The following is a 12954-nucleotide window of genomic DNA, read 5'->3' as shown; positions in this document are numbered from 1 at the left end:
CTAAGCCTGTTTAAACATCTGTTATGGGGTAGGGTACATTCAGACTAGGTAATTGCTGACATATAGCACTTTACATATATTAGCAAATCTTATCTTCATAATGATTTGGTGAAGATTGGCATAGCTTCATGCACATTGCAGACAATAAATGCTCACAGGATTGGTTTATACTAGGTAGATACTTAAATATTCAAATGAATCTGTGATCCCATCTACTTGGATGTTCCCGCCAATGAATTATATTGCAAACTCTCCCATGTCATTCTGGTTCACATCCTCCTCACATAAATTCTCCATGGGGATTGACCCAGTATGTTTGGAGTCTTCTTTGCTTCTTTCTATTACCTGGATACCAGTGGAGCATTCAGGCTGTGCCACCTTTTATCCGTCACACTAGTCATGCAACCAGCTCATCTTCACTTATACATTTCATTGATAACCTCCTTGACTCTAATTCTTCTCTGAAGCTCCTTGTTTTATGTTGTAACCTATTCACATCTTTCAGACACCTCTCCATTGCTCTTTGGGTAGAAATGAAGTCTCAGGATAAGAAACTACATAACTCGCAATTGTCAAAGGTGGGATTTGAGCACAAGTCTTTCCTGATTCCATGTCCAGCACCCTTCCCACTATGCTATACTAATGCTCTATGGCTATAGGTTATGCATGAGATGTTGCCCTTTGTCCTCTCTATTCTCCAAGATTTTAGTTTATTGAACTTGAGGAAAGAGAAAAAAGTAGAATTTAGGTCCCTAGGTTTCCTTTGCTTTCATTAACTTGCAGCAAAAGAGCACAGATCCCATTTGTGACCCCAAGGTTGGGATAATTCTACTTTTAAATCATGAAAACTTGATAAAGCCTTTCCACAAGGTCCTTAATGAAATCAATTATCTAAATTCCACATAGGTGTTTTTGTTTTCAGGTAAATTAAAATGAATTTTATGACTATCTTCATCAGCCTGAAACAGGTTCTATTCTTTTAAGTATTGTGCCTGGGGTGGCACAGTAGATAAATGTGAGAAATGGGTAATTGTCTCCTCTCAATGTGGATATAACAGTCAGCCATATTCCCCAGACCTGTTTGTAGGACAAAGGTCTCAGATCCCCTCCTCTCCCTCAGGTTAGCTAGGTCACATGGTTCAAGGAGCCCTGGTCTCAATTAGGTCCTCTCCAGAGTTCTGTCCATATAAGGAAGTATAAGGTCCACTCCTGAGTTATGCCCACACAAGGAAGAGGGGTGGGAATACTGCGTTCTGATTAGCTAGTTTTTGCGTGTAAATTGTAACCCTGACCAGTGATGAAAAAGGGGAAGGTCCATTTGCGTTAGGGACTAGGGTATAAAACAGGGCCTGCGAGCCCCCTTTCTGGGCACCCACTAGCTGCACACTAGGGTGCCTCCTTCTCATGAGAAGAAAATAAAGCCTTTGTCACTTCACTGCTGAGTTCCTGAGAATTATTGAGAAGAGGATGGATTTGTCCCTCACAATAAAAGAATGGCCCTGGATTCAGGAGGATCTGAGTTCAAATTCGGCCTCAGACACTTGACACTTAATAGCTGTGTGACTCTGGGTAACTCACTTAACCCTCATTGCACCCCCCTAAAAAAAGTATTGTGCCTCATTTTTAGAAAAACATACAACTAAAGGATAATGAAGTACTGAGTAATTCATCACTATCAAAGAGTAAGACTGAATAAAATTCATCCCATGATATATCTTTATCCAGTCCATGGCATTTCTGATATCTCAATACCATTTCCTTTTAGAGACCTATTATTTTAACTTCAATTTCTGAAACTGAAATGATAAACAATTAAATCTTACTACTTGTGTCTTAAACTGCTGAGAGGCAGGAAAACCAAAGTTGAGGCTGATGCTTGGTTGCAATGAGTGTTGAGTGACAGACTTGACATTAAATTTCCTGGCCTTTGTCAAGTTATATCAAGAGCCTAACACAACTTTCCAGCTTAACTATCTGGAGTGAATCAAATCCTTAATACAGCAGATTCTTTGGAAGAGTTCCAGGTCTCGCTGCAACATGTACAAATCAGTGTAATCTGCAACACAACGCATGATCTCCTGGCACTTTATTCAAGCAACAGGAGAAATATGATGCTTGTCTCTGGCTGTCATTGCCAGCCAAAATATTATTTCACAAATAGGGAAGGAATTTTTGGAGGCAAGGTAACCCCTGGGAAAAAAATACTGGGCTTCACTTTTCTGGTGAGAAAGTAGCTATTTTACTAACTATTCAAAATATGTAACATGGCATAGCCACCCTCATGTAGGGGTTTAATAAAGAGTTTTGCATAATGATCGGAGTATACTGAATGTCCTTTCCTCGTGTATCTGACTGATTTTTGTTCTAGACTGTAAATCTGCGACAATTAGGGCACCAGACACATTGCCACAGGAGGTTATTTAAAAAAGAAACCCAGTAGGTTCAGGAATCCTTTCAAGCCAGAAATGCTTCATTTAGTATATGGAAAATCAGGATGGGAACCAGCATAAAAGAACTGGAAACCCTAATATCTTCGGATGCATTTTAGTTATACTCAGGGACAAACAGGAACAAAAAAGGGGAGACACACAGGACTATTGCTCAGGGTGGACATGTCAGAAGGAAGGTAAAAGTATTTAATTCTTGGTTTTGTTGTGTCTTTTCTGTCAAGGAGAATTACCTTTGAACTGGAAAAAAATGACTAAGAGTGAGTTGATACTTACGATGGGGAAAGAGAGAGTAAGATACCAACACCTATTTGTCATTGAAAAGTTCAGGTAGTAGGGCTCAAAAGAAATACAATGCGGATGGTGAACAGGCTTGAAGGCAAAGCCACTGCTAATTATATTTGAAAGATTAGGGAAGATGGGAGAAGGACAAAGGAACAGAGACAGTTAAGCGATGCACTATTTTTTAATGATAATATGGACGATATAGTTAAATGGAGAAGGCACTGGCTTTGGTCCCAGAGGATCTGGGTTCACTTTTTACTTTGGATGCTTATTACCTGTGTGACTCTGGCCAAGTTCCTTGACCTCCCTGGGCTTCAGCTTCCTCAACCATAAAATAAGGAGGCTGGACTAAGCCACCTGAGGTCCCCTCCAGCTCTAGATTTATGAACTAGACTTCTCCTCCTGGCAAGACTCGAGAAGGGGTTATTAAAAGGATGGTTAGGTAAGCAGTGATCCCCAGAGTCACCACAGCATTACCTTTCCCCCCACCCCCAAAAGGGTCATGACAAATGAACCTTATTAAACCTTTCTGAAAAGGAAATAAGACAAACAGATCAGGGGGAGTGTGTGTGTGTGCGTGCGTGCGTGTGTGTATACTTTTTTTTTTACATAGGTTTTAGCAAAGCATTTGACAATGCATTGTGGAAGAGAGAGGGATGTGACGTAGAAAACAGTACAACTTGAGGTGGATTCAGCACTGTCTGAATGACCAAACACGACCAGAGATGGAACTGATGGGTTCAACGGAGCTTGAAAAGGGGCTCTCTAGCAAAGTGTCCTGGAAACCTTTGATGGTTGCTGTCATTGAACAATTTTATCTATGATCTGGATGAAGGCATAGATGGGCATTCCTATCAAATATCCAGAGGACATAAAGTTGGAAGACAGAGCTTAGATACTGGATGACCGTGTCAAGACTCAAACAAATTTTGAGGAACATTAGACTGACTCTAACAAGACAGAATTTAATAGAGAAAAATACTAAATCTTACATTTAGGCTCAAAAATGTCAACTTCCCAAGTAAATGATTAGAATGATTAGAGAGAAGTTCATCTGAAAAAGATTTGATGCTATTAGTGAAGTGCCAGCTCAGTTTGAGGCCACAGTATGAAATAACCAGTAAAACATGCTAAAGTGATCACAGGCTTCACTAAGGAAAATGCAGTGATTGCGACTAGTTCCATGGTACTCTGTCATGATCAGATCACATCCAGAGTGTGTATTCACTTCTAGGTGTCAAAGTTTGGAATGACATTGATAAGCTGCAAAGTATTTCAGAGAAGGGCAATTAGTATGTAAATGATTATGTGAAGAAACTTAGGATGTTCAGTCTAAAAAAAGGATCAATTAGGATGGAAGATGATAGTTTCTTTTAAGAAAAAGTTGCTTGGAAAAGGAATAAGCCTCAATGTGGTTGGCTCCAGTGTGGAGAAGTAGGAGCAATGGGTAGACATTATAAAGAAGAAAAGGCTTAGGTTTGATGCCAAGAAAAGTTTCCTAACAGTAAGAGGTTTCCCTGGGATGAAAGAACTCAGTTTAAGCTGTCCCTGAAATCATAGAATAACACAACACTTAATACTCCAAGAAAGCAACAATAGGACCTACCCAGAAGTGTGCAGAGCCTAGTCCTTACATAAAGTCCAAAATTAGGAAGCAGGCTGGAAGAACAAGCAAACAAATAAACAAAAGAATCCCACCATGAAAAACGAGTACGGGAATAGGAACACTCAAAAGATAAACCCAGAAGAAAGAAATGACTCTAAACATCTATAAGCAAAACTTCAAAAGAAAAAGAAAAAACAGTGTGAGCACAAATTCAACTCAAACTGGAATCTTCTGGAAAAGATGAAGCAAAAGTTAAAGAATTTAAAAAGTTTTTGTGAGTGAAATGAGAGGATTAGAAGGAAAAATAAAGTTAGAAACGAAATGAGTTATGGGAGTAAAAACTGGAAAATGAATTAATAGCTTGGAACAGTACAAAGTCTTGCCAAAGCAACAGATTCTCTGAAAATTAGAATGACCAAATAGAAACCAACGATTCCATAAAATAACAAGGAATCTTAAAACAAACTTAGGGGGCAGCTAGGTGGATTATAGTGGATAGAGCACTGGCCCTGGAGTCAGGAGTATCTGAGTTCAGATCCAGCCTCAGACACTTGACACTTACTAGCTGTGTGACCCTGGGCATGTCACTTAACCCCAATTGCCTCACTAAAAAAACAAACAAACAAACAAACTTAAAAGATTTTAAAAATGGAAGAAAATGTAAAGCATCTCATAGGAAAAAATAACTGACCTGGAAAACAGATCAAGAAGAAAAAATTAAGAATCAGGACTCCCTGGAAGCCATGACTAAAAGAAGCCTAGAAATCATATTTGAAAAAATTATAAAATAAAACTGACCAGATCTCTTAGAATCAGAAGGCAAAGTGGAAACAGAATCCACTGGACATCACCTTAAAGAAAACTCAAAATAAAAGCTCTCAGGAACATTATAACCAAAATCCAGAGCTTCCATGTCAAATAAAATTACTGCAAGCAGACCTAAAGGAAGAATTCTAGTACCAACATGGCATAGACAGGATCACATATGAAATTAGCAGCTGCCACAATAAAAGAGTAGAAGGCTTGTAATACAGTACTTCAGAAGGAAAAGGATATAGACTTAGAGTCAAGAATAAAGCACCCAGCAAAACTGAATAGAACGCTACAAGAGAAAAAAAAATGGACCTTTAATGAAATAGAGGGCTTTCAAAGCACTTCAGATGAAAAGACCTGAGCTGCTTAAAAACTTTGAAATACAAACACAGAAGTCAAGAGAAACATAAAAAGGTAAACATGAATTAACAATCATAAGAGATTTAACAAGGACAAATTGGCTGTATTCTAATAGATGATATATGTGTAACCTCTGAACCCTATTACCATCGGGGGTCAATAGAGACTGAAGGTCTGGGAGTGGTTCTATTATGTTCCAATGACCTTAAAAGAAACACTAAGGGAATAAAAGGAGAAAAATGTTAGGGGAAATTATCTCATATGACCAGGGTAGAGAAGTAGAATTCTATACAAATAAGGAGGAAGGGGTGGGTGGGAACAGGTAACACCTGAATTTCACTCTTTTCTGAAGTAGTCAAAAGAGAGAACATATACAAAAGGAGCTGGGAAAATAAATGCATTTTACTTAACAGAGAAATAGGAGGGGAAGGGAGAATGGGGAATAAGGAGAGTTGATTAAAACAGGAATTAGTCTTAAGCAAAATAAACCTTAACAAAGGATATATGTATGTATATATATACACATACCTTTTTGAGGTGGCAAAGAACTGAAAACTGAGGAATGGCTAAACAGATTCTGGCATATGAACGTGATTGATTACTACTGTGCTGTAAGAAATTATGAAGGGGATGATTTCAGAGAAACCTAGGAAGACTTGTAGAAACTGGTACAGAATGAAGTAAATAAAAACAGAAAAATTTACAAAGACAATACCATAAATACGAACAACATTTTAAGACTCAGGAGTTCTGATCAGAGTAACAACAAACCAGAATTCCAGAGGGCTAATGCTGAAACATGCTGCCTATTTCCTTACAGAAAAGGTAAAGAAATCTGAGTGCAGACTAAGATTTTTTTTTTGACATAATCAATGTGGAAATATGCTTTGCTTGATTTGTATTTTTATTCCTAATAGAGAATTTTCTTTCTTTCTCAATTGGGGAATGGGATAGGAAGGTGAAAATTATAGTTTTACCATGTATATCTCAATGTGATTTTTTTTTATTCTGAGTATTTAGATGCTGTCATTCTGGGCATATATATTACGTACTGATACTATTCATCACTTTTCTTACTTTTAAGCAAAATGTAGCTTCCCTGCTTATCTTTTAAACATGTTGATTATTACTGTTTCTTTGTCTGAAATTCAGCTTTGTGTTAATATTTATGTTTCAAATATATTCCTTGTAATAATGTATTATAATCTTTTTCTACCCACACTGTGCAGTGCCGAGCACAATGTTTGACAGTAGGGTCTTAAACATTTGGTGACTGGTTGTTAAGTAATTGGTAGTATGTACTGAATTAATTAATAAATATTTTTAGAATAAGTGAAATAAAAATCAATAAATTAACTCAGTGAATATTTGTTGAATTATGTGCAAGAAAACACAAGATATACTTATATGATGGGGACATAATTATTGATATTCTCCCTGATGGGGCATTGTTGTTGTAGTTGTTGTTCTTCTTGTTCAGTTGTGTCTGACCCTTTATGACCCCATTTGAGGTTTTCTTGGCAAAGATACTGGAGTGATTTGCCATTTCCTTCTTCAGCTCATTTTACAGATGAGGAAACTGAGGCAAAAGGGTTATGTGACATGCCCAAGGTCACACAGCTAGTAAGCATCTAAAGCTGGATTTGAGCTCAGATTTCCTAAATCCTAGCACAGCGTTCTATTCACTGTGTTACCTAGCTCCTCAATCTCTCTGCGGCCTTTGACACTGTTGCTTACCCTCTTCTCCTTAATACTCTCTTTCTAGGTTTTCTGCATACCATTCCCACACCCCTGGTTCTCCCTCTACCTATATGACCTGCACCATCTCAGTCTTCTTTGAGGCATCCTCATCCAGATTATCCCCTCTAACTGTAGGTCCAAGAGGTTCCTATCTTGGGTTCTCTTCCCTTTTTCTTCTACAACTTCATTTGGTGATGTCACTAGCTCTCATGGATCTAATTATCACCTCTATGTTCACAGTTCTTAAATCTACATATCCTGCCCTAACTCCTGCTGGCCTCCAATCTCTCCAACTGCTTTTCAGACATCTACAACTGGATATTCAGTAGACTGAACCCATTAGCTTTCCCCCTAAACTCTCCCACACTCCAAACTTCCCCATTACAGTAGAAGGCAACATCTGACTCTCAGTCCCTCAGGTGCACAACATAAGTGTCTTCCTTGACTCTTCATTACTGCTCACTCCCCATATGCATTCGTTTAAAGGTCTGTCAATTTCACCTTTGATATTCATCTCTTGAATACGCCCATTTTTGTCTCTAATATTGCCACCACCCAGAAACAGGCTCTAATTGATTCATGTTTGGACTACTGCAATAGCCTGCTAGTGGTTTTGTTTTCCTCAAGCTTGCCTCCCATACTGAGATAACATTTGTAAAAGCAGTTAGCACAGTTACTGGTGGAGAGTAGGTATATAAATCCTTATCCCCTTTCCTTTCCCTAAGTAAAAGTTAAATACTTTCATTATTTTTAAATTCAGTCAGCTAATTCAGTGAAAATAGCTTAAAAATATTTTCAAATACAGTTTTTAATGAAACAAAAGTGCTTCATTTAAACAATCTTTTGATCTTATGCCCTGAATCATGATTTCCCCAAATCTCAGGTTTGGAGGGGACCTGACTGACTGTACTTGCATGAGAATTTTCTCCACAGCCCAGCTAGTGGTCAATCAATCAGTTGTTGTTGAACAGTTAAAGAAGGGTGAGACTTGCTACCTCTCAAAGAAGCCCATTTCATTTCTGTATAGCCCTAAATGTTAGGAATTGAATTCTTCTAGCCAACCTCAATAGCCTCTCTTCGACTTCTGCCTTCTGAGACTAAGCTTGGTTCAGTGGAAAGAGCCCTGGCTCTGTAGTCAGAGGAGCTTGTTGGAATTCTGGCTCTTCCACTTTCTATCTACATGACCTTGAGCAAGTCACTTAATCTTCCTGGGGCCTAGTTTCCTCCTCAGTTAAATGTAGGGGTAGCTCTAGATCAGGAGTTCTTACCCTTTGTTGTGTCATGGACCCCTTTGAAGTCTGGTGAAACCAATGGACCCCTTTTTGACATGTTTTTAAATGCATAAAACAAAATATAAGATTACAAAGGAAATCAATTATATAAAAATAGTTATTAGGTCTTAAGCAAACAAGTTGGTGAACCCAGGTTAAGAACCCCTGTGCTAAATGGTCTTCTAGCTCTAGAGAGCTGTGGTCCTAGAATGCCTTCCAGGGTAACATGCATGGCTCTTTCAAGCAAGCCTCAGATGGCATGAGTCAGAGGGCCTTTATCACCCTGGTTGTCCTCTGAATGTTCTCTCATTTATCAATGTTCTCCTAAACCATGGTGCCCAGAAATGAACAAAGTATTCCCTCATTTCAAAGTGTCCTAATAATTTCCTGGGCCAGTTCTTTCAGTACTCTTAGATGTCATTCATTTGGGTCATGTGACATCAAGGGCAGCTGTTCTTCAGTGTGTTCCAGGACACTGGCTTCTGTGCTGTTTCTTGCACACAATACTCCATCACTGTCTCCCAGGTCTAGAATTCTCTTGCCTTCTCATCTCCACTTCCTGGCTTTCTTCAAGTTTCAGTGAAAGTCCTACTTTCTGCACGAAGTCTTTCCTAGTCCTCCTTAATCTCGGTGCCTTCCCTCTGAGACTACCCTCGATTTATCCTGTATATATCTTATTTATACATACTTTTTGGCATGTTGTCTCTCTTATTATATGGTATATTCCTTGAGAGCAGGGACTGTTTGTGGGCTTTTTTTGCCTTTCTTTGTGTCCCCAGAACATAGCACAGTACCTGGCCCACAGAAAATGCTTAATAAATGCTTGGCAACTGACTGGCTAACGTAGGCATTCAGAAGTCATTAGGCAGGTTCTAATCAGTTGCCTCTAATTAATTTTCCAAACACAAAGAAGACCGAGCGATATAATTTCTATGACATATTCTGAACTATTAGTACAGGGTTTATGAACTTAAAGCAAAGTCAGAAACACTGCCTTCTTTCTTCACTGAGAAAAAAATAGTAGGTCCTATAACTTAGCATTCAGAAAATTCCAAAAGAGCAATCAAGTAAAACATGATCATATTTTTGGTTCCCAAAGCTGAATTACTAAAGCTCCCTATTATGCCCAAAGATTGTTTGCTGTGTGGTATTCTATCTGGTATACAGCTGAGAGAATCCTAATATACGTTTCAATCTTACCTCATAGCTATATCATATGATTCTGGGTGGATACATGTTTGGTCCAAAGGATTTGGCTTCAGTGCAGCTTTTGGAGCTGTTTTGCTCTTTTTCTTGCCTTGTTTCTCATCTGTAATCTGAACATCTACTGGAGCTGTCACAGAAGCGCTCAGGACTTGATCCCCTGTTGAAGATTCATTTTGCAGACTGCTATCACAAAGAAAGAGAGAGAATGGAAGGGAGGCAGGTAGGATAACAGAGGAAGAGAAAAAAAAATGGAGAAAAAATGGAGGAAGGGAAGAAGGAAGGAAAGGAGGGAGGGAGGGAGTTTTGGTTATTACAACATCTTTACCATAGATATATATGATCTATTTTTGGCCACTTATTCATTTCATCGAAATGTACCATTTATCACTGACTTAAAACCAAAGTATATGTATATTTGTATGTAGGTATATTTGTATATATACACACATGTGTATGTAAAAACCAAAGATCTTAGACAAATGTACACAAATACACACATATACATATTTGGAACACAGACTAAAATTCGATTGTGAGAAAGGACTAATGTAACTGATTCATTTATCCATAAATTCACTTGTTCAACAAATATTAAGTATATAATCTGTGACCAGAATTATGGTAGGCAGAATTAGAAAATCAGAGCCAGTTTGCTTGGAGAAAGCAAGTTGTTCCTATGGAAATACTCTGTGACCCAGTGAGTTAAGGGTCAAGGGAAGTAAAATGGCATCTCATGAGCGGGTGTTGGCTTCCTGACAACAAATTTATCCTCCCTATTTCCACATAATTTTGAAGATGAAAATTGCTCTTTTCTAATATTGTCTCATTATTTCTCCTTTATTATACTTTTTATCCAGCTATTAGGGTCCTAAAACATGGTCTCTAAGCAATCACAAAATGATTATATTAGTGACAAGGGAGAAACTGGGGGTTCTTGTGCTTTTCTAGAGAAGGTACCCTAACAGGAAATAACAACCAGCAAGTCTAGTGGAGAGACCAGTGAAAGGATAGACCATAAAAGCTAGGGTAACACCAAACAAGTAGAGATGAACAGATATACTTTAAAAGTAGAAGCTCTCAGAGAGTTGTCATGAAGCTCATATCCGGCAACATCTTTGGACTACTCTGCTGGATTAACTTGCCTGAGGCTATGCTTTGAAGACTTTCTAGGTATTTTCTAGGACTAAGAATTGTGAGACATTTACAGTCGTTAAACTGCTAATTGGCTTCATAGTGGCCAAAATATCTTCCCAACCAGATCCTTGCCTTATAATATTTTACCCCCTTCTAAGCTGGACCATGAAACTATAGAATCCTCTGCCAGGATTAGCTAATATGGATGAAAAATTTTACCTGTGTAAAAATGTTCAGACAGGTCAACTATAACATGGAACTGTTAACTAATTTTTGTTTTGTTTTGTTTTGTTTTTAGTGAGGCAATTGGGGTTAAGTGACTTGCCCAGGGTCACACAGCTAGTGAATGTTAAGTGTCTGAGACCAGATTTGAACTCAGGTACTCCCGGCTCCAGGGCCGGTGCTCTATCCACTGTGCCATCTAGCTGCCCCGTTAACTAATTTTTTAAAGCAAAATGCAGTTTATTTCATCTGGACTCTGTAATTTCATTTCTAAAGCAATATAAACATAGTATCTATGAAGGAGATTACTACTGTGAACCTAAGCAAAGCTCCTGCGCCATCCTTTCCTCTTCTGTTTTAAGAAAAGACATTAAATCACCTTTGATAGATCACAATATGTCTTCAAATCAATTAAAATATTAAGTTCATTTCGGTAGCTTCAAAAATAATTATTTGTACAGCCAATTCCTTTCCTTCTATAAAATCTGTTGCTGTGATGTTGGTCATGAGTTTGAGTGGGGAAAAATAAACTAAGTAGGAAAAACTAAGTTCAAAATGGTTAAACTTTCATTTTGAAGGAAAATGATAACTTATTTAAAATCCTTGTTTAGCAATGATTCATCAGCATAGGGCAAACTTCCTAGCACCAACTTATGTAAGGAATATTTCATGTGACACAGCTTGACAAATTAACTATACTGACTTCAACATTTTAAAAAATCCTTAGATTTGGGTTCCAAAGACTATTGCAGGATGAAGTCTACTTTGAAATTTAAAGTAACTAAAAATCTACTGGGTTGATCATGCCCACTTGGAAGCCCTGAATCATTCTACAAAGAAAAAAAAGTATGAAATCCTTAATCTTAGTTCAGAATAAGAAATGTCCACTCATATCAAAATCTTAGGAAACCAACCACAGGTGTCTTAAGTTATTCAGGATAACATTTTAAAGACCCTTGTCAGTTTAAAAATGGATTTAGCAAATCTTTTTAACAATTTATGAGTCCTTAGATTTTATATCTGGCTCTCTAAGATGGTGACAACATCATTTAAAAATATGCACCGGATGGGCACCTGGGCATCACAGAGCAGTATTTACAAAATGTGCTTATTACTAAAGATTCTGAACCTTCAATGCTGAGTAGCCCCAACTTTCTTCATCTTGGCACTGGGTTTAGTATAGCTGAAGTCAAGAAGAAACTTTAACATCTTTTTCTAACATTTTCAGTTCTTAAGGATAACAAAATGGACTAGAAGAATCACCTGCAGAATGTCCTGATGTAATCTTGATTGAATCTAATAAAACCTGCACATTGTTGGAAAGATTTGGGTCCCAGCCCTTTCACATTTTTCAGTTGCTCCCGATTAATGAAAGGTCCATTTTTCTCTCGCCATTCAATGATATTTTTAGCTCGGTTGGCATTCAGACCTGCAATGTGCCTAAAGAGGAAAACAAGTGAGGGGTATGGCAGTGATAGTATATTAAAAACGAACAAAAACTCCACAAAGGGGTATCACTCAAAAAGACACTGATTTTTTTTTCATAAGAACAAAAGTAACATTTTAATTTATAGGTCCTGTTTTGTAAAGGGTCAAAAGGCAATTTAAATTAAGGAAGAGGTCAGCAGGAGAGAGAAAAGAGTATAATGTAGTAATAGTACTAAGAAATTCTAGTAAATTGATTAACAATAAAGCAAGGAAGTCTGTCCACTCTCACTCTTTTAAGATAATTCATCTTACTTGGCTCATCCACTCAAGTGGTGATTTTGTCCATTCTCATTTAACTTATAGGATGAGACAGAAGCAGAAGGCAGTATAGACATAAGTTCTGACATCTATTTTTTGTCAGCCTGTTCTCATTATTATAACA

At 37.8% G+C, this 12954-nt stretch overlaps 1 protein-coding gene across 4 annotated transcripts in view; it reads right to left on the bottom strand.

Moving 5' to 3' along the window:
• Positions 1-12954, bottom strand: part of SRBD1 (S1 RNA binding domain 1) — a 296284-nt gene that overhangs the window by 14122 nt on the left and 269208 nt on the right. For 3 of the 4 annotated variants that reach the window (XM_043989808.1, XM_043989811.1, XM_043989810.1), the window contains 2 exons: positions 12348-12524; positions 9723-9911 (listed from right to left, as the gene is read on the bottom strand). In XM_043989808.1, coding sequence (XP_043845743.1) covers positions 9723-9911; positions 12348-12524 — 366 coding nt within the window. The remainder of the gene's footprint in view (positions 1-9722; positions 9912-12347; positions 12525-12954) is intronic. The other variant, XM_043989812.1, reaches the window with a different exon arrangement.

The sequence above is a fragment of the Dromiciops gliroides genome, chromosome 2, assembly GCF_019393635.1.
Source record: "Dromiciops gliroides isolate mDroGli1 chromosome 2, mDroGli1.pri, whole genome shotgun sequence".
Classification (NCBI taxonomy): Eukaryota; Metazoa; Chordata; class Mammalia; order Microbiotheria; family Microbiotheriidae; genus Dromiciops; species Dromiciops gliroides.
This window is presented reverse-complemented; position numbering and strand designations above follow the sequence as displayed.